Genomic DNA, 19,978 nt, shown 5'->3' with positions numbered 1-19,978 from the left:
AAAAACATTACTTGTACAAAAATATTTATAGCAGCCCTGTTTTTGGTGGCAAAGAATTGGAAATCCAGTAAATGTCCTTCAATTGGGGAATGGCTTAGCAAACTGTGGTATATGTATGTTATGGAACACTATTTGTTCTATTAGAAACGAGGAGGGATGGGAATTCAGGGAAGCCTGGAGGGATTTGCATGAACTGATGTTGAGTGAGATGAGCAGAACCAGAAAAACACACCCTAACAGCAACATGGGGGTGATGATCAACCTTGATGGACTTGCTCATTCCATTAGTGCAACAATCAGGAACAATTTCGGGCTGTCTGCAAAGGAGAGTACCATCTGTATCCAGATAAGGAGCTGTGGAGTTTGAACAAAGTGCAAGGACTATTCCCTTTAATTTAGAAAAAAAAGCAGCTTATTGTCTGATCTTGTTACCTCTTAGACTTCTCTTCTCTTTAAGGATATGATTTCTCTCTCATCACACCCAATTTGGAACAAGGTACAACATGGAAACAAAGTAAAGACTGACAGAGTGCTTTCTGGGGGGGGAGGGGGGAGGGAAGCAAGATTGGGGGGAAAATGTAAAACTCAAATAATATCTTTAATAAAAATAAATGTAAAAAAAAGAAAAAAGAGATGATGAGGTGAAATTAGTAGACGTCATGAGTTTGGACATGGGGGTGAAAGATTATGAGGAATCCAGGATGACCCCCTAGGTTGTGAGCCTGAGGGACTGGAATGGTATTGCCCTCTAGTGCGTGTGTGTGTGTGTGTGTGTGTGTGTGTGTGTGTGTGTGTGTGTGAAATGCTTTTGGAGATACAAGATTGGAGGTCAAGAGAGAGACTGGAGGATGGGTAGATATGAAAATAATTAGCAAAGAGATGTGATACTTATAGTCAAGTAATATCTCAAAAAAAAAAAGGGAAAACTCTTATCATCCCTGATAGATTTTCACCTAGCCCCTACTTCAAGATTTCTAGTGGTCAAGAATTCACTAACACATCCCACTTTTGAATAACTTTTCTATCAAAAAAAAAAAACTTTCCTTATACCTGATTGAAATCTGCCTCTGTAACTTCTATATACTGCTTCTCATTCAGCCTTCTGGGGCCAAGTCAAATAACTCTTATCCCATTTTTGAATGAAAGTCTTCCACACTCATGAAGATAGTGAACATCATCTCCTCCCTACCCTCAGACTTCTCTATCTTCACTTCTCTATCTCTTGGAATTGCCCCCAGTAGCTTTGAGCAAAACATAAATAAGCTTCATTACTTTATATTCACACCTTTTGAATAAAAATAGTATTATCCTGGAAAAGGAATTGGTAAACCACTCTAGTATCTTTGCCAAGAAAACCCCAAATGGGGTCACAAAGAATTGGACACAGCTGAAATGAATGCAACAACTACTGACCACTAATACTATTTATAAGATTTGCCTTTGAATGACCTGGGTTATTTCCAAATAACATATCTGCTCTCAAAGGGTAAACTTTATTCAAATCATAGACCAAAGAAGGTATTGCAGTTTTTGAAGGGACTTCTAAAGAAGTCCCTTCAAAAATGCTGTGACCAGAATCACTGGAATAATTTTACAGCTTTTCAAGGCAGCAAATCTTATTTATATCCACGCAAATAAGTTTTATATCTGTCAAAAGCCAGTCTCTTCCAACCTTTTATCTTATATAGTGAATTCAACTGAAAGGGCATTGTGATATAAGACACAAATTCACCTTTTATAAATGATTTTTATGATCATACAAGAAATTCCAGAAGAGATGAAGTTAGGTCTATGAGACTGCCCTTCTGTTTAAAACCTAAATGCATCCAATGAGTAAGAGATAAGCATTGAAACTAGACAATTAACTTCTTTCAAACCCCCTCTTGATTTTAAGCCAATCCTGCTGGTACTGTGCTTTATTGGGCTAGTTCTTCATAAAAGTCTTTTCCTGAATGTGAAAGAAAAAGTCTATGGGAAAACAAAATAACTGGAGGGGCGAGTTGGGAAAGGGGAAGTGGGAATACAGAAGGAGCCTTTTGTCTGCAGCTGACCTGTTACTAGATAACATCAACAGATGATGCTACTCACAAAGTGAAATTGTTTTAATTGCATGTTGCTTAGAGATCCAACATGTCAGTGGAGTTAATGAAATTGGGCTAAAGTGTTAAAGTTTACATTATGCAAATTAGGAAGTACACTTTCTAAATTTAACAGGATTCCAACCTTGAAATACTGTCCTTAAGGCTTGTCATTGAGTGAAGTAATCAATTTGCAAAATAACATATATCAATAATTGTTATATAATCATATTATATAATTATTTTTATATTCACTGGTGTCTTAAAGAAGCTGCATTTTACTTCAACGATTAATTCAAGCTAAGTATAAATTCTGTCATGCCTGTCTCTGGGACTTTAGTCAAAGATTTTCAAGCTTTTTAAGAGATGTGACAAAGACCATGTTATGCAATGTTGACATCCACCCTTATCTTTTGAGTGTTAAATGGAAGAGAGTTACCAATACTATCAAGGTCTCAAAATGAAATATTTTTAAAGGTCTAAAACCATAATAAAAGTTTTTGTCATATATTTGTTCTAATTTAATAGCCTCAGAAAAAAAAATGTTAGCATTCATAGTAAAGAATAGCAAAGAATACATTTGAAAGTATCTTTTGTTGTTTTTAATATGGCACCATGCTTATGGAATAAATTTTTTCTTTCTTTAGAGTTATAATATCTAATATAAAATGCAATTTTTAAAGAAAATATTATTTTGACCCCAGGTTTTAATTTTTTAAAATGATCAGTTTCTACCTGCAGACAAAAATCACTAATATCTAAAGGGAGCAATGTTTAAATTTTGCTGAGAATAACAAAAATAAGCTCTTAAGAAATTAATGACAATTTCAGAATTTTTCCCTCTTCTATGAACTAAGATGATAATAGTTCTCTGCCTAGTAACTAGCTATCTCTCCAGGTACATTTCCCCATGGCTTATAATACTTGAAAATTACATGTTGTTCTGTTATTGAGCACAATGAATTTCATAAAAATCTTTCACTATTTGTGCTAAAGCTATCTCTAAGTAGCTTGTAAGCATATTGTTAAATTTTCAGTATGAGCACTTACCCAAGAAATCAGCAATAGCAACAAATTAGGACGTGATTTCACCAGTTATCTAGACTTAAGGAAGTGTTAATGTTGCAGATTAAATTTAAAAGTGTGTGCACTTTGTTCCCTAGAGAGCTCTTGTTGTTAAAATATTTATCGGCAAACTCCTATTAAATTTGCTTTCCATAAACATTGCTTGAACTCAGTAGTAAAGAAAAGACTCAAGAAATGAAGTCCTGGTGATTGTAGACTAATAAAAAAAAACCCCAGCATTTATATAGGGCTCTCAGATTTGTAAAGTGTTTTACATCTATTATCTCTTTGGGCCTCACAACTCCCCTGTCCATATAGCTGAGTCATATAGATACTAAAGAGAGATTGAATTTTTCCTCTAAGGACCATCTTTCTCAGGGGAGCATATGGTAAAATATGAAGATAACCAAATTTAGTTCTTTTCTTCAGTCATAATGCTATTATAGTCAATATCAGCTTCAAAGAATAAATGAATGAAAAAATATCATAGAAGTACTTACTATTTGCAAAGCTCTATTTGAAGTCCTGGGGATACAAATGGAAGAGAACCTTCTCTCACGGAGTCCACTTTCTATTATTTGGAGTCAACACATAGAGGGATTTAGTCTTTCAAGTAACATGAGTTTGAATCCAGAAGATAGTAGTAATTTTAATGTTATTTCCATTAATAAGATCATATCAGTTTCTTAAAGTTTAAACATTTGAGAGCAAAGAACTTTGTTTTGCTGGTCTTCAGAAGCTGTGTCTGCTGTATAGCCTTTGGAGGTGAGGATGCTCATTTGTATTCATGCAAATAAGTTCTGTTATGTCTGTTAAAATTCTTATCTTACCCTTTTCTCTTCATCTATATGTTCTTAGAAGTTCTAATTATCATTTTTATGCTGATGAATTCCATATCTATCCTGCCCCAATCCAACACACAAATGCCTTTTAGACATCTTGGGTGTCCTGTACATCTCTTAAAACTCAACATCACTGCCACCATTCTAATGTAGAACCCTCTTCACCTTCTGCCTGGACTACTGCAATAATCTGCTGGTGAGATTGTCTTAACTCAAGTCTCTTTCCACTTCAATCCATTCTCCATTCAACACTAAAATGATTTTTCTAAAAAATGTGACCTTCTGAAAAAGGTCAGATCAATTCACCCCATTTCTCTATAAAATTCCAGTGACTCCCTATTTAGGGCTTCCAGGATCACATACAAAATGCCGTTTGGCATTCAAACTTTTAGCCCCCTCCTACCTTTCTACACCTTATTTCCTCTTCAGTCTAGTGACCCTAGAGTGTTCCGGTTGACCCCCCATGCATGGAGTGATCTTCCTCCACTAGTTCCTGATCCCTTTGGCTTCCCAACTAAAATCCCCTATTTCTAGTGTTTCTTCTATTATAAGCTTGTTTTATATATATTTGTTTGCATGTTGTCTCACTCATTAGATTGTAATGTCCTTGTGGGTAAAGACTAGCTTTTGTCTCTTTTGTGGCCCAGACTCCAGTTCTGCCATGCTAGGTGTCTGGTCCTTGATGGTTTTTGATATAATAGTTAAAAAAATGAGCCAATCAAAACTGTGTTCAATATTATTGTAATAGGTTAAATTATCAGAAATATCAGCAAACCAAGTAATTACTAACTCAAAAACACACCACTCTGCAGGGTTTTCTTAAGCTTTTACTGTGTAGTATGGCTGTGAAGGAAGCAGGGAGATAAACACTTCTGTGATTTCAGTCAGTATTTTTCAAATAAACAAATTTGTCTAACAAATATGGAACTTTTGGAGTGAGGGGTGGAAGAAAATAGCATTGCTATAACACTGGAAGCTATTACTGAAGGTGGGGAGGGAGATTAGGAAATTGAGGGGTTAGAAATTTGACCTTTTAGTAGTTTATAGTCTGTTAGTTAAACAGATTATTAACTGATGAGTTATTTCTTATAGAAAACATTTTTAAAAGAGGAAGGACATGAGCATTAGAGCCTAGGGTACTTGAGTAAGAGTAACTGATTCGCTAATCTCATTTCTTTAAATCTAAGGATTACAAGATAATTAAGTATTTACCAAATTGCCCAATTTTGAGTTCTTGCACGTAAATATACACATACGCACAAATATTTGTAGCCTATTAACACAGATAATTTTATATTCTGTTTCTAAGTCAGAATCTATCAGTTACATTAAACAAGTCATTAAGTTGTCAGCAAAGGACTCAGGCACAGGCACTCTCTATTCATTTGCTGCTCAGTTGGTATTAGTTGGTTATACATAAATTATTTCTTTTTAACAGATTGGAAAAATGAAGAATTGATATAGGTCATTCTTTTGGTTCTACATTAGCTATGCTGAATCAATTTTTTTTTAATTTTTTTTTGCTAGGCAGTGGGGTTAAGTGGCTTGCCCAAGGCCACACAGCTAGGTAATTATTAAGTGTCTGAGACCAGATTTGAACCCAGGTACTCCTGATTCCAGGGCCTGTGCTCTATCCACTGTACCACCTAGCCGCCCCCAGGCTGAATCAATTTAAAATACATCTATGAGACTTGTAAGACACCTGTTAATGTATTTGCCAATTTCAAACTATGCCCTAAAAGTCACTAAATTATGTATTCCCTTTGATCTACCAGTAACATTTACTAGATCTATAGTTCAAAGAGATCAAAGAAACAAAAAAAGTCCATTCTGTACACAAGCTTTTTATAGCTTTTTGTTGTGGCAAAGAACTGAAAACAAAAGTGTGGCCCATCAATTGGGAAATGACTAACATGGGAATGTGAATGTAAAAGAATACTGTTTTGTCATTAGGATGGCTTTAAAGAAACCTGGGTAGACTGGAAATTGATGCAAAGTTAAATGAACAGAACCAGGAAAGTAATCTGTACTACAGAATGAAAAAGTAAACAATTTTGAAATCAGTTAACATTTCTTAAGCCCTTACTGCCCTGAGCTAAGAACTAGGGATATAGATAAAAGAGAAAAATGATCCCTACCTTCAAGGAGTTTTCAATTTAATATGTTAAGATGGGGGAGGGGTACAGTGCACAGGAACATGTTAAAGTCCTGATGGGACAAGATGAGCATACTATCCAGGGACCCCCCCCTCCTTAAAAGGAGGTTTAGGCTCCACCCTCTAATCAGAGAGTATGATGAAATGTATACCAAGGTTCATTGCTTTCAAAGACTTACCTCTGATCAGTCCAATAACCAGAGGCCTCATAATGAAACTTGTTACTCACATCCTAACACAGGTGAAGGACTTTTGCCTAAAAATGGTTTCATTTTGCACCAAGAAAATGAGGGGATTGGTTTTGACTGCACATTATGAAGGTTTTGAGTTTTTTCCTCCATCAAAAGATGTGTATGTGTGGGATAGGGGAAGTGGAGTGGAAGCAAAATATTCATCTATTGAAAGAGATATAGAATGTTTTTGCCAAGTGTTTTGCAGACCTAATCAAAAGGGCTTCAAACTAAAAGGGATGGGACTGGAGAAGTTAGATTCCTATGTATGAACAGACCATTCCAATCTATGAATCTAGCAAAGTACACAGCACAAAGTAGCCATTTTGCACAATTAATGAACTCAAGCCACTTGACCTAGAATTATAAAAAGAACTAACATGTGACTGCTGAATCAGTCAATCAATCACTATCAAGTGCCTATTGGCTCTAAGCACTGCGAATACAAAAAGAGGCAAAACATTGCCCTGGCTCTCAAGAAGCTCACCATCATATCGGGGAGAGAACGAGCAAACAAATATATACAAATGAGTTATATAGTGTATAAATAGAAAAGAACTCAAAAGGAAGGCATTAGAAATGCATGGGGTTAGGAAAGGCTTCCTGTAGAAGTTGGGGTTTTAGATGAGCTTTAAAGAAAGGCAGAAATGCCAGCAGGTGAATATAGGGAGGAGAGAATTCAAGGTTTGGAGAACAGTCAGAGAAAATGCCTGGAGCTGAGAGATAGAGGAGCATCTTGTTCCCGTAACAGAAAGGAGGCCAATGTCATTGTATTGCAGAATACTTACATGGAAGGAAATGGGGTCTAAATAAATAGAAAAAACATAAGAGAGCTGGATTATGAAGGGAAATACTTGATTCAAGAAATTTATTTCACAAGGATAATAAAGACATGGTCAGAACACAATGAAAAAGTTCTGTTTTTAGTGGACTGCAAGTTCAATGTAGTGCTTTAAAACAGGCAAAAAAATGAAATTTGTTCCATGGATTCCAGAAATAAGGAGATGGTCATAACAATGTATTCTACCCTCATCAGGAATATTGTGTTCTACCCTGAACACCATAATATAAAAAGAACTTTGATTAGTTGGAATGTTCAAAAGAAAGGAACTAGGATAAAAAAATCCAAATATGATGAAAATCGTTGGAGGAATGTTAAGTCAAGAGAAGGAACAGACTTTCAAGGGAAAGGAGGAGTATTAAAATGATAGATAATTCAAAAAGGATATTATTATGGAAGAGTGATGAAACTAGATAACTACTTGTTGGGTATGTTCTAATGGGTTGGCTTAGAAGACTGATGAGATCTCTTATTGCTCAAATTCTGTCATTCTGTGGATTTTGATGACTTTAGAAACAAAATCTTTTGCCATATTTTTCTTTTAGTGTTGATGGATGGTTTTCCTAAGAGTTAAATAAAATATAGATATCTGAATTTCAAATATGCCCAAAATATATATAATGGAATGAGACCACTTAGTTTGTAAAAAGCATATTTATTGGATGTTTCCTTTAGTATGCTTTGTGCATTTACTATTTCACTAAGGAAATAACAGTGAATAGTCTGCATGTAATAAATAGAACATAACTAGTCAGTGGTTCTTAAGTATCTTTTTTACTTTGAGAGGATGAGGAAGAATATCAGGCAAATAGTAAGTGTATTTTGATCATTTATCACTTTAAATTATAGCCATGGGGATTGATTCTACCAAAGTGGCATTTTCATTAGTTCCCATTTTCCTTTCAAACTATGCCAGAAAGCAGCAGGAAGTAGTGGGGTGGGGAAGCAATTTAATCCTGTTCTACCATATACTTTAGAATTCAGAGCATGCTAAGAAGCTAATAGAAGGGAAATATATATGGATATAAAGATAACTCACATTTGTATGTAAGGTTTAAAAAGCAATTTCCTCACAATATCTTGTGAGGTATATAGTGCAAGTATTAGCTCCATTTTACAGAAAACGAAACTAAGGCTCAGAGAGAGTATAACTTGTTAAGAGTCCCAGCTTAGATGTCAGAGCCTAAATTCAAAGCTTGGATTCCAATAGCAGTGGTTTTCTACCTCATTGCACTCCTACAAAGCAATCTGAAAGGTCCACCAGTATTGAGTTGTATAAAAAATCATAAATCCTTATCTCTTCAGTGTCTTGTCACAGGTGTTCCCTCATCATGATGATGATGAAATTAGTAATGATTTGAAAGTATTATTATAATGGTATCCCTTATGGAAAGACTTCTTTCTACAAGAGAAATTATGCATTTTCATGGTTTGAGAGTCATGGGTAGTTAAGTGTCAGTCAATGGAGTTTCCAAATTGAGGTGGTATTTTTTAATATGTTTCCGAAGGAGCTGCTTATCAGGAGAGGAGTAGCAGCAAAAACTACAGCCAAATGTCTCGCCTGTGTGGTGTCGCCGTACATGAAGGTCCAGGCTCTTCTTCTGAATGCTGCAACAAAAAGAAAAGGGTTCAGGCTTTATTTTATCATTTTCTTATAAGACATAGGTCTTTGCTTTCTGAAAATAGTGGCTTTTGAAAAATCTAAGGATTATTAAAAGCTTCTGAACTTTGTGATCTGAACCAGAAAGTTATAGGTATACTTTATGACTGAGAAATTCCCCAAAGTCAATTACTGTTTCAGTCACACAAGCTAAAATGGCACTTAGCTTGATTCTGCAAGGCAAAACTCTTGTCTAATTCTATGATCCCAGCAATTTGGTAAATATTCAATTATTATGTAATTTTGGGGTTCAAAGAAATAAGATTACTACTTTCTAAGTAATGCACATGTCCCTGTGAGTAAACAAACTCTACTGCAATGGCAAATTAATAAATGTTCATTTTTTTTATATCTTGAAAACTATAATAATACTTTAGCAGGTTATAAATTACTTGAAGGTCAAATATACCCTTAAAATTCTGAATTTCATAAATACATTCAAACTTCTTAAGTTTTATATTTCCCATCAAGGAACTAAGGTCATAATATGCTATAATTCCTAGAAAGGACATTTACTATTTAGTCCTAAAACTTGGAAGGCTAATTTGTGATTTTGTTGGTTATTATCTCAGCTCTACCAGTTAGTCTACATTTAATCTTCAGACAACACAACTGAGTAATGACTCATGAATCACTTTTCTCTGATCCTTCTAACTTTTAAAAGTCTAACATTAAATGATCACTGAATTCTTTTGAAAATGAGTCTTCTTGTCATTATTACAACCATCATCATAGTCCAATCATGATCAAGGAGTCTGTATTTTTTAAGCAGAGTGTTGTACTTACCAAGGTTTCTGGTTTCTAAGAGGGGGGAGGCATACTACTAATTAAAAAATTTAAATGTTGATTTTCATTAACAATTTAATTTTTTAAAATTTCACACCACTTCTGATTATTTTAAAGGTCCCTAAGGAACATAATATATTACCAAACTACAACCCATGGGTCAAACTGATACTATAGTAGAGTGAAAACAATGGCAACTATTAGCTAATGATACATATTCTGGGTGTGTTTCAGCATATCAGGAATTGGGACTGATGATATCTAGGGGCACAATTCTCTAAAATTCAATGAATGATAATTCATTAAACTTCCACTCATAGAACTAACTAAATACACGTTGCCGCCTTAATAATGGTCACTGGTGGGTGGCTAGGTGGCGCAGTGGATAGAGCGCCGGCCCTGGAGGCAGGGGTACCTGAGTTCAAATCCGGCCTCAGACACTTAATAATTACCTAGCTGTGTGGCCTTGGGCAAAGCACTTAACCCCATTTGCCTTGCCAAAAAAAAAAACCTACCTGTTTTACTAGGAGATCTGGATGAGAATGGGCAGTGTTTAACAAAATATGAAGAGCTAACAAGAAAATAAAAGCATAGTTCTGACAGGTTCCAGTTCAACTTCTGGTGCTCAAGGGTTATTATTAATTATATTATATATTATATTATTATATTAATATTTCCTTGGGATTACGCATAAGGCTGACTAAATTTGAGCATTCTTTGATAGAAGAATACAAGGACTTCTTTTCACATTTTACTTCTGGACATTTATCATGAAATAAAGATGTGCAAGGTATTAAGGTATTAGAATTTAATTGAAATATCCTTTTCATGTTTCTCTAATTCTCATAGCTTTGATTTATTTATATGTGGCAAATTTGGCATTTGAGTTAACTGCAGTTTCTTGAATATAAATGATAAAAATTTATAGAACTATCAAAATATTTTATTTATAGGTTTGTTTGTTTTTTTAGGATTCTGCAAGGCAAATGGGGTTTAGTTTTCTTAATACTGAATCAATCCAACCTGGAGAGTCTGCTTAATCTTTTAAATATATTGTTGAACCCACTTCACTGTAATTTTGTACCTTATATTCTTTAGGGGTATTAGTCTATAGTTTTGTTTTTCTCTGCTTCACTTGTTCCTGATTAGATATCAGGACCATGTTTATTTCATAGAAGAATTATAGTAGGGTATCTTCTTTCCCTACTTTTGTAAATACTTATGTAATACTGAAATTATGCTTTGAATCATTTATAAATGACCTGATCAAGTAATTTTATCTTTGGGAGTTCCTTTAAGGATTATTTGGTTTCTTTTTCTGGGATTAAGTTGTTTTCTTTTTTTTTAATTTATTTTTATTAAAGATATTATTTGAGTTTTACAATTTTCCCCCCAATCTTGCTTCCCTCCCCCAACCCCCCACGGAAAGCACTCTGTCAGTCTTTACTTTATTTCCATGTTGTACCTTGATCCAAATTGGGTGTGATGAGAGAGAAATCATATCCTTAAAGAAGAGAAGTAAGAGGTAACAAGATCAGACAATAAGATATGTTTTTTTCTAAATTAAAGGGAATAGTCCTTGCACTTTGTTTAAACTCCACAGCTCCTTATCTGGATACAGATGGTACTCTCCTTTACAGACAGCCCAATATTGTTCCCGATTGTTGCACTGGTGGAATGACCAAGTCCTTCAAGGTTGAACATCACTCCCATGTTGCTGTTAAGGTGTACAGTGTCTTTCTGGTTCTGCTCATCTCACTCAGCATCAGTTCATGCAAATCCCTACAGGCTTCCCTGAAATCCCATACCTCCTGGTTTCTAATAGAACAATAGTGTTCCATGACATACATATACCACAGTTTGCTAAGCCATTCCCCAACTGAAGGACATTTACTTGATTTCCAATTCTTTGCCACCACAAACAGGGCTGCTATAAATATTTTTGTACAAATAATGTTTTTACCCTTTTTCCTTATCTCTTCAGGGTATAGACCCAGTAGTGGTATTGCTGGGTCAAAGGGTTAAGTTGTTTTCTAATTGTTCTATTAATTTAGAAATTTTATATTTTTGTAAATATCCATCCTATTTTATTTGTTATCAGTTTTGTAGTTATATAACTGGGCAAAAGATTTGGATCACCCAAGAGCTTATTAGGTTTTTGGGAAAAAGTCAATACATTGCTTGCCTTTCAATTCAAAAGGTTTTTAATTTTCAATTTTACTTCTTGAATTTTAGAATTTGTATTCAAATTGGGATTTTATTGATATGTTGATTTTCTGCCTTTTTTTTAGGTGCACACTAAGTTCATTGATCTCTGTTCACACATTTGCTGATAAAAGTGCTTGGTGACATAATTCTTTCCCTTAGGAATACTTAGGTCACATTCAAGTGTTTTGTTATGTTGTTATATTTTCTTTTAAACTTTTTTTTTTTAGTTAAGGCAGGGGGACTTGACCAAGGTCACATAACTAGGTAATTATTAAGTGTCTGAGACCAAATTTGAACTCAGCCCCCCCTCCCCCCCAATCCAGGGCCGGTACTCTATCTACTGCCCTAGCACCTATTGTTTTTCATAATTAGTTCTTTGAGTCACTAATTCTTTAGGATTAATTAACCCTCATTTAACTTGAATTCTTTCTTCAAATGTCCTTTAATGATTATATTTTTAATTATATTTTGGTCAGTAAATTATGTTTTAAGTATTTGTTTTTCTGTTAATGATTTTTTTTAATGCCACAAGCAGTGCATGATCTATTTTTATAAATGTATCATCCATAGCTGAGAAATATTAACATCCTTTTCTATTTTCATTTTGTATGATGTGCTATATCTACCTTTTCTAAGATTCTATTCAGGACTTTGTTTTTTGGCTGCTGGTTATCTTTATAATTTAATTTATTTTTCTTTAAAATATTTAGATATAGAGGGGTGGCTAGGTGGCGTAGTGGATAAAGCACCGGCCTTGGAGTCAGGAGTACCTGGGTTCAAATCTGGTCTCAGGCACTTAATAATTACCTAGCTGTGTGGCCTTGGGCAAGCTACTTAACCCCATTTGCCTTGCAAAAACTAAACATATAGTTAGATATAATGTATACCATGGAAACAATGTAAAGACTAACAGACTGCCTTCTGTGGGAGGTGGGAGGAGGGAAGCAAGATGGGGGGGAATTGTAAAATTCAAAATAAATACTTTCCTTTATAAAAAAAGGAAGAAAAACAAAATATTTAGATATAATGCCATTTGTTGCATATATATTAACTATGGTACTTTTCAGACTACTATAGTTTTTCCCTCTTTATTTTAACTATTTCTATTTTTCTTGTTGCCTTGTCTAAGGGTCATGATAGCTACATTATTAGCTTTTCTGATTCCCAAGTAAAATAATTCTTTGGTCACTCATTTTAATTTTGCGCAACTCCTTATCGTTTAAAATTTTCTTTTACATTTATTTTTGAATGCTGCCTCTAATTTAAACTGTTCAGTTAACGCATTGTTTTTATGAGTACAACTTGAAATTCAAAGTTATGATTATGTACACTTTATTCTATTATGTCCTCATATTTTTTCATTTTCAAATTAGAGATAAAATGCCTTCAGATGCCTGTAATCATGATATATCTTAAATCTTGCCCAAAAGAGCAGAAATTTTGATTCATAAATTATCTAATGGATATTCTCTGCTAAGCATTTGCTTCTCAGATATTAAATATAGTATTACATAAATAAGTGAATTTTCGGTATAATTCTTTAGGTCATACACAAACACACACATATAAAACTATCTTAACTCTGAAAATGTTAAGTTTTTTGGAAAAATTAGAATTTAAAAGTAGAACTGGTAGAAACAATTTAAATAAATGACCAAATGCAAAAAAACATAAAAATTATCTTCCCCTATATATGGAGCAAAAGTTCTAAAAAAACTTTTTCATAATCATCCCATCTTACCAGCAGGTAGCATAGTACGATTAACCTAAAACATTTTATTGTATTATGGAGAATCATAACTCTTTACTTATTATTTCTGTATTTCTAGAGGACATAGCTTTCAGGGAAGTAATGAGAATGAAGACTACAGTTTGGAAAATAGAAAAGTTATTCTTTTAAACACAATTTTTTATTAACAAACTATCATTAACAAACATAGCACATTAAAAACTTGAGGTGGCTAGGGGGCACAGTGGATAGAGCACCAGCCCTGGAGTCAGGAGTACCTGAATTCAAATCTGGCCTCAGACACTTAATAATTACCTAGCTGTGCGGCCTTGGGCAAGCCACTTAACCCCATTTGCCTTGCCAAAAAAGCTAAAAAAAGAAAAAAACTAATAATTTTGCTACCATTTTACACACACACACACACACACACACACACACACACACACACACACACACACGACTGGCCCTTTTTCCCTTTTCTTGTCAGGAACAGTAGAGTCTTGACTCCTACTTTATTTTTTTCCTTAAAAAGTGGGAAATTTGTCAACTTACCTACTATATGAACAAAGCTGGCATTTGTAGGGTCTTTCTCGTGTATGAGTCCTAAAATGTCTGCGCAGGGAACTGGCATCAATTGAGGCATAGGAGCAAATTTCGCACTTAAAAGGTTTTTCACCTATTGAAATATGTAAACCCACAGCCAAAGAGGTCAATTGCATACAAAAGATCAGCTGTTTAGCATGGAAATAATATATTGCATCCCAAGATTTCACAAAGTCAAAAAATTTAAGAAGTTAAGCTTTCACTGATCATTGTTACAGAATAATTCTAAAAGGGAGGGAGGAGCCAAGGAGGGAAGGAAGGAAGGAAGGGTGGGAGGTATTTCTAAATAAACATATTCTATTGGAAATAACAAGTCAGTCTATGGACATTTTCTATTCATTTTTCAAAGAAACAAAACAATTTTAATAGGTTAATCATCTGGAAATTAATATTTTAATCACTTGGAATTAAGTTGATATTTCTGATCACCTTAAATTTAAAAATAAAAATGTCAAGAATACACTCAAAATTATTATTGGTCAAAATCATTCTGTGATATTAAGGGTTTTTACCTTGAACTTAATTCTTATACAAATGCAAATATAGACCTTCTGAAAAGCAGATTAGATTTGGACAAAATGAATTTAAAATTATGGCAAGTTATCGAAAAAGAAAGATTCTATAAGTAAGCTGAAAATACACAAACTGGAAGATGGAAGAAAAGATTGCCAGAGATGTAAATCTGAATATCACTGATAAGTGGTTAAGAGTTGAAGTTGGGACAAAGTATAAGCATCTTAGGTATGGACTGATCCCTGGGAAGGCGCAATTGGGCATACGCATAGGAAAAATTGTTGAAGGGAAATTATTATGGCACTAAAGTCAAAGGAGGAAACTTTCAAAAAGAAAAAGGTAGCTTTAAAATTATGAATAACTCTAAATAATTCCAGTAAAAAGAGACTTCAAAAGATCAAATCTGTTATTAAAAGAGCAATTTGAATGGTAAAATAGTTTTTAAGATTTCAGATTGGACAGAACTGTAGGCAGTGACTATAGTCTACTCATCAAGATGTTTGATAGTAAATGAGAGAAATAGAAGTTAGAGACGGCAGTAAGACCAAGAAATTTTAATTATTTTTTTTAAGGTAAGAGAGAGCCACATATGTTTAAAGACATAAGAGAAAGTCTCAAGGAGAAAAAAAAAGACTCATGATAAGAAGAGATGAAAGATGAGAAGTGGTTATCTAAAAGAAGGACTGAAATCTAGAGAAAAGGTAAAGTTAAGGATGATTGTTTTTAATCACTTTACATAAATATTAAGCCATTGATGAAACTTTAAAGCTTTAAAATCATAAAATAAAATTAAGTACCCACATGAACATTTTTTTTGGTGGTGGAAAAGAATTGCAAATTGAAGGGATGCCAATCAAGTGGGGAATGGGTGAACAAGTTGTGGTATATGAATGTAATGGAATGTGCTAAAAGAAGTGACAAGTAGATGGATTTCAGAAAAACCTAAAAAGACTTACATGAACTGATGCTGAATGAAGTGAGCAGAACTAGAAGAACATTGTTCACATTAGAAGCAATACTTTGCAATAATCAACTATGATTGATTTAGCTCTTCTAAGCAACACAATGATCCAAGACAATTGCAAAAACTCATGATTGAAAATGCTACCCACATGGGCTAAAAAATGTCAGAGAGAAGCCAGGCACCGTGCTAAGGTCTCCTGGCTTATCCTCAGAAATAATATGAAAGAAACCTCTTAACAGAAATTCAATTGACAAAACCCAGAAAGAGAAGCAAGAGAAGAACCTCTACCAACAAGGTTTGTCTCAGGGGGGCACAGACAAGTTGGGGGCAGAGAGCAGAGAGTCAGCTCAGGGGAAGAGGTGTAGTGAAGCCAGAGGACTGGCCTTAGCTGCAGTCTCAGTGGGGCTGGAAGAGTGAATTCCAGCACAAGAGAATTGTAGAATACAGTTGGACACTGATCTGCTTGGCCAGGAGCTGTGAGTTCCATACTTTCAGCAAAGTCCTCTTCCCAGAACAAACACAGTCACAGCCCCCCCCCCCACCCCGCCCCACAGTGTGGGCAGCAGGACTCTCTTGACTGAATAGCTGAATAGGGAGATTAACTACCTCACCCCAGGGAACAGCCCACATTGCTCAAAGATAATTCAGACCCTGCTGCTCCCCTTACCACCTCCAGGCCTAGGGAAGAGGGCCTCAAAATAAGGTCACAGAACTCCAGAAAAAGCCTCTAGCACCCCTACTGGTTGGCCCAGTGAAGAAAGCATCTGTAGGAATTTCAATACCAAAGGTCTGTGAACCAACCCCTCCCCACACAAGATCATAGGAAAATGAAGAAAGCCCAGCAGAAAGGGGGACCTGTTCAAAACTACCTTGAAGACAAAGATCTTAACTCAGAGAGATCTAGAACTTCTGAGGAAAATATGAATTGGTCTCCTGCCCAGAAACACTTCCTAGATGGAAAAATTGGGGGAAAAAAAACTAAAGAGAAAATTAACACCTTGCAAGAGAAAATTAACTTCTCATAACAAGAAAACAAATCCTTGGAAAAAACAATTGGACAAATGCAGAAAGAAAATAATTCTCTCAAAACCTCAATTGGGCAAATAGGAATGACCAATTGGAAAAGGAGTTGCAAAAGGTAAATGAAGAAAATTGTTCTCTAAAAAAAAAATAATAATCTCAGAAATGAAAAAGGTGAACTCGCCACCAATGAGAAGGAAATTAAAGTAATAATTTGGAATTATTTTACCCAACTCTATGCCAATAAATTTAACAATCTAAGTGAAATGGATGAATATTTACAAATATATAAGTTGCACAGATTAAATGAAAAGGAGATTAAATACCTAAACAACCCTATCTCAGAAAAAGAAATTCAAGAAGCCATCGATGAAGTCCCTAAGAAAAAATCTCCAGGGCCTGATGGATTCACAAATGAATTCTACCAAACATTTAAGACACAATTGGTTCCAATTCTATATAAACTCTTTGGAAAAATAGGGGAAGACGGAAATCTGCCTAACTCCTTCTATGAAACCAATATGGTGCTGATACCTAAACCAGGAAGAGTTAAAACAGAGAAAGAAAATTATACACCTATCTCCCTGATGAATACAGATGCAAAAAATCTTAAACAATTACAACAAATTATCACTAGGATAATACATTTTGAACAAGTAGGATTCATCCCAGGAGTGCAGGGTTCATTCAATATTAGGAAAAACTGTTAGTATAATTAATTATATCAACAACAAACCAATCAAAAATTATATGATTATATCAATAGATGTTGAAAAAAGCTTTTGACAAAATACAGCACCCATTCCTACTAAAAACACTAGAGAGTGTATGAATAAATGGACTGTTCCTTAGAATAATAAGCAGTACCTATCTAAAACCATGAACAAACATTATATTCAATGGGGAGAAGCTAGAGGCATTCCCAATAAGATCAGGGGTAAAACAAGGATGCCCATTATCACCACTATTCAATATTGTATTAGAAATGTTAGCTTCAGGAATTAGAGATGAAAAAGAAACCATAGGAATTAGAATTGGGAAGGAAGAGACAAAACTCTCACTCTTTGCAGATGACATAATGGTATACCTAGAGAATCTCAAGAAATCATCCAAAAAACTACTGGAAACAATTAGCAATTTTAGCAAAGTTGCAGGATAAAAAAACAAACCCTCATAAATCCTCAACTTTTCTATATATGACTAGCAAGATACAGCAGGAAGAGCTATAAAGAGAAATCCCATTCAAAGTAACCTCAGACAATATAAAATACCTGGGAGTCTATTTGCCAAGGCAGACTCAGAATCTTTTTGAAAATATTATAAAACACTTCTCACACAAATTAAATCAGATTTAGATAACTGGGCAAACATCACCTGATCATGGATAGATCAAGCTAATATAATAAAAATGATACTTCTACCAAAACTAAACTACCTGTCTAGTGCCCTACTAATCAAAATTCCAAAAAATTACTTTAATGAGTTAGAAAAAGTTGCAAGTAAATTCATATGGAGAATTAACAAGTCAAGAATTCCAAGGATTTAATGAAAAAAAAAGGTACAAAAGAAGGTGGCATCAGTCATCAAAACTATCTGGTATTGGCTAAGAAATAGTGGTGGACCAGTGGAATAGACTAGGTGCAATAGCAAGAAATGATTATAGTAATCTGCTGTTTAATAAACTCATAGAGTTCAGTTTGGGAATAAAACCTCTCTTTGATAAAAAAAAAAAACTGCTGGGAAAAGTTAGCATGGAAGAAACTTAGATTAGACCAACACCTCACACCCTATACCAAGATAAGATCCAAATGAATACAGGATTTAGACATAAAAAAAATACTATAAGCAAACTAGAAGATCAAGGACTAGTTTACCTGTCAGATCTATGGAAAGGGAAGCAGTTTATGACTAAGGAAGAGATGTAGAACATCACTAAAAACAAACTAGATGATTTTGATTACATTAAATTAAAAAGCTTTTGCACAGACAAAACCACTATAACCAAGATCAAAAGAAATGTAGTAAACTGGGAAACAATCTTTACAACTAGTATTTCTGACAAAGGACTCATTTCTAAAATATACTGAAATAAGTCAAATTTAAAAAAAAAAAGCCATTTCCCAATTGACAAATGGTCAAAGGATATGCAAAGGCAATTTACAGATGAGGAGATCAAAGCAATCCATAGTCATATGAAAAATTGCTCTAAATCATTACTAATTAGAGAAATGCAAATTAAAGCTTCTCTGGGGTACTACCTCACACCTCTCAGACTAGCCAATATGACCAGAAAGGATAATGATCATTGTTGGAAGGGTTCTGGGAAATCTGGGACACTATTATATTGTTGGTGGAGCTGAGAACTCATTCAACCTTTCTGGAGAGAAATTTGGAATTATGCCCAAAGGGCAACAAAAACATGCATACCCTTTGATCCAGCAATAGCACTACTGGGTCTATACCCTAAAGAGATGATGAAAAAGGGTAAAAACATCACTTGTACAAAAATATTCATAGCAGCCCTGTTTGTGGTGGCAAAGAATTGGAAATCAAGTAACTGTCCTTCAATTGGGGAATGGCTTAGCAAACTGTGGTATATGTATGTCATGGAACACTATTTTTCTATTAGAAACTAGGAGGGATGGGAATTCAGGGAAGCCTGGAGGGATTTGCATAAACTGATGTTGAGTGAGATGACCAGAACCAGAAAAACACACCGTAACAGCAACATGGGGGTGATGATCAATCTTGATGGACTTGATCATTCCATTAATGCACCAATCAGGGACAATTTGGGGCTGTCTGTAATGGAGAATACCATCTGTATCCAGAGAAAGAATTGTGGAGTTTGAACAAAGACTAAGGACTATTACCTATAATTTAGGGGGAAAAAAACCTGTTATCTTATTGTCTGATCTTGCTGTCTCTTAAACTTTATGTTTCTTCCTTAAGTATATGATTTCTCTCTCATCACATTCAATTTGGATCAATGCATATCATGGAAACAATGTAAAGACTGGCAAATTGCCTTCTGTGGGGGGTGGGGGGAGGGAAGCAAGACTGGGGAAAAACTGTAAAACTCAAAATAAATAAAACCTTAAAAAATAAAAGAATACATCGATCTTGTCTGGAAAGGGTTCCTAAAAATGAAAAACCCAAGGAATATTGTGGTCAAATTCCAGAACTATCAGATAAAAGAGAAAATCCTGTAAGCAGCCAGAAAGAAACAATTTAGATACCAAGGAGCCACAGCAAGGATTACACAGGACCTGGCTGCATCAACA

The 19,978-nt window shown here is 34.7% G+C and overlaps 1 protein-coding gene across 3 annotated transcripts in view; it reads right to left on the bottom strand.

Moving 5' to 3' along the window:
- Positions 1 to 2,708: 2,708 nt before the first annotated feature.
- Positions 2,709 to 19,978, bottom strand: part of LOC141503420 (uncharacterized) — a 75,500-nt gene continuing 58,230 nt past the window's right edge. For all 3 annotated transcript variants that reach the window (XM_074208655.1, XM_074208656.1, XM_074208657.1), the window contains exons 6-7: positions 14,147 to 14,270; positions 2,709 to 8,819 (exon numbers count right to left, since the gene is read on the bottom strand). In XM_074208655.1, the coding sequence (XP_074064756.1) occupies positions 8,660 to 8,819; positions 14,147 to 14,270 (284 nt within the window). In that variant the 3' untranslated portion in view covers positions 2,709 to 8,659. The remainder of the gene's footprint in view (positions 8,820 to 14,146; positions 14,271 to 19,978) is intronic.

This window comes from Macrotis lagotis, chromosome X, assembly GCF_037893015.1.
Source record: "Macrotis lagotis isolate mMagLag1 chromosome X, bilby.v1.9.chrom.fasta, whole genome shotgun sequence".
Lineage (NCBI taxonomy): Eukaryota > Metazoa > Chordata > Mammalia > Peramelemorphia > Peramelidae > Macrotis > Macrotis lagotis.
Note: the sequence above shows the minus strand (reverse complement) of the source record. Positions and strands in the feature narration are given on the sequence as shown.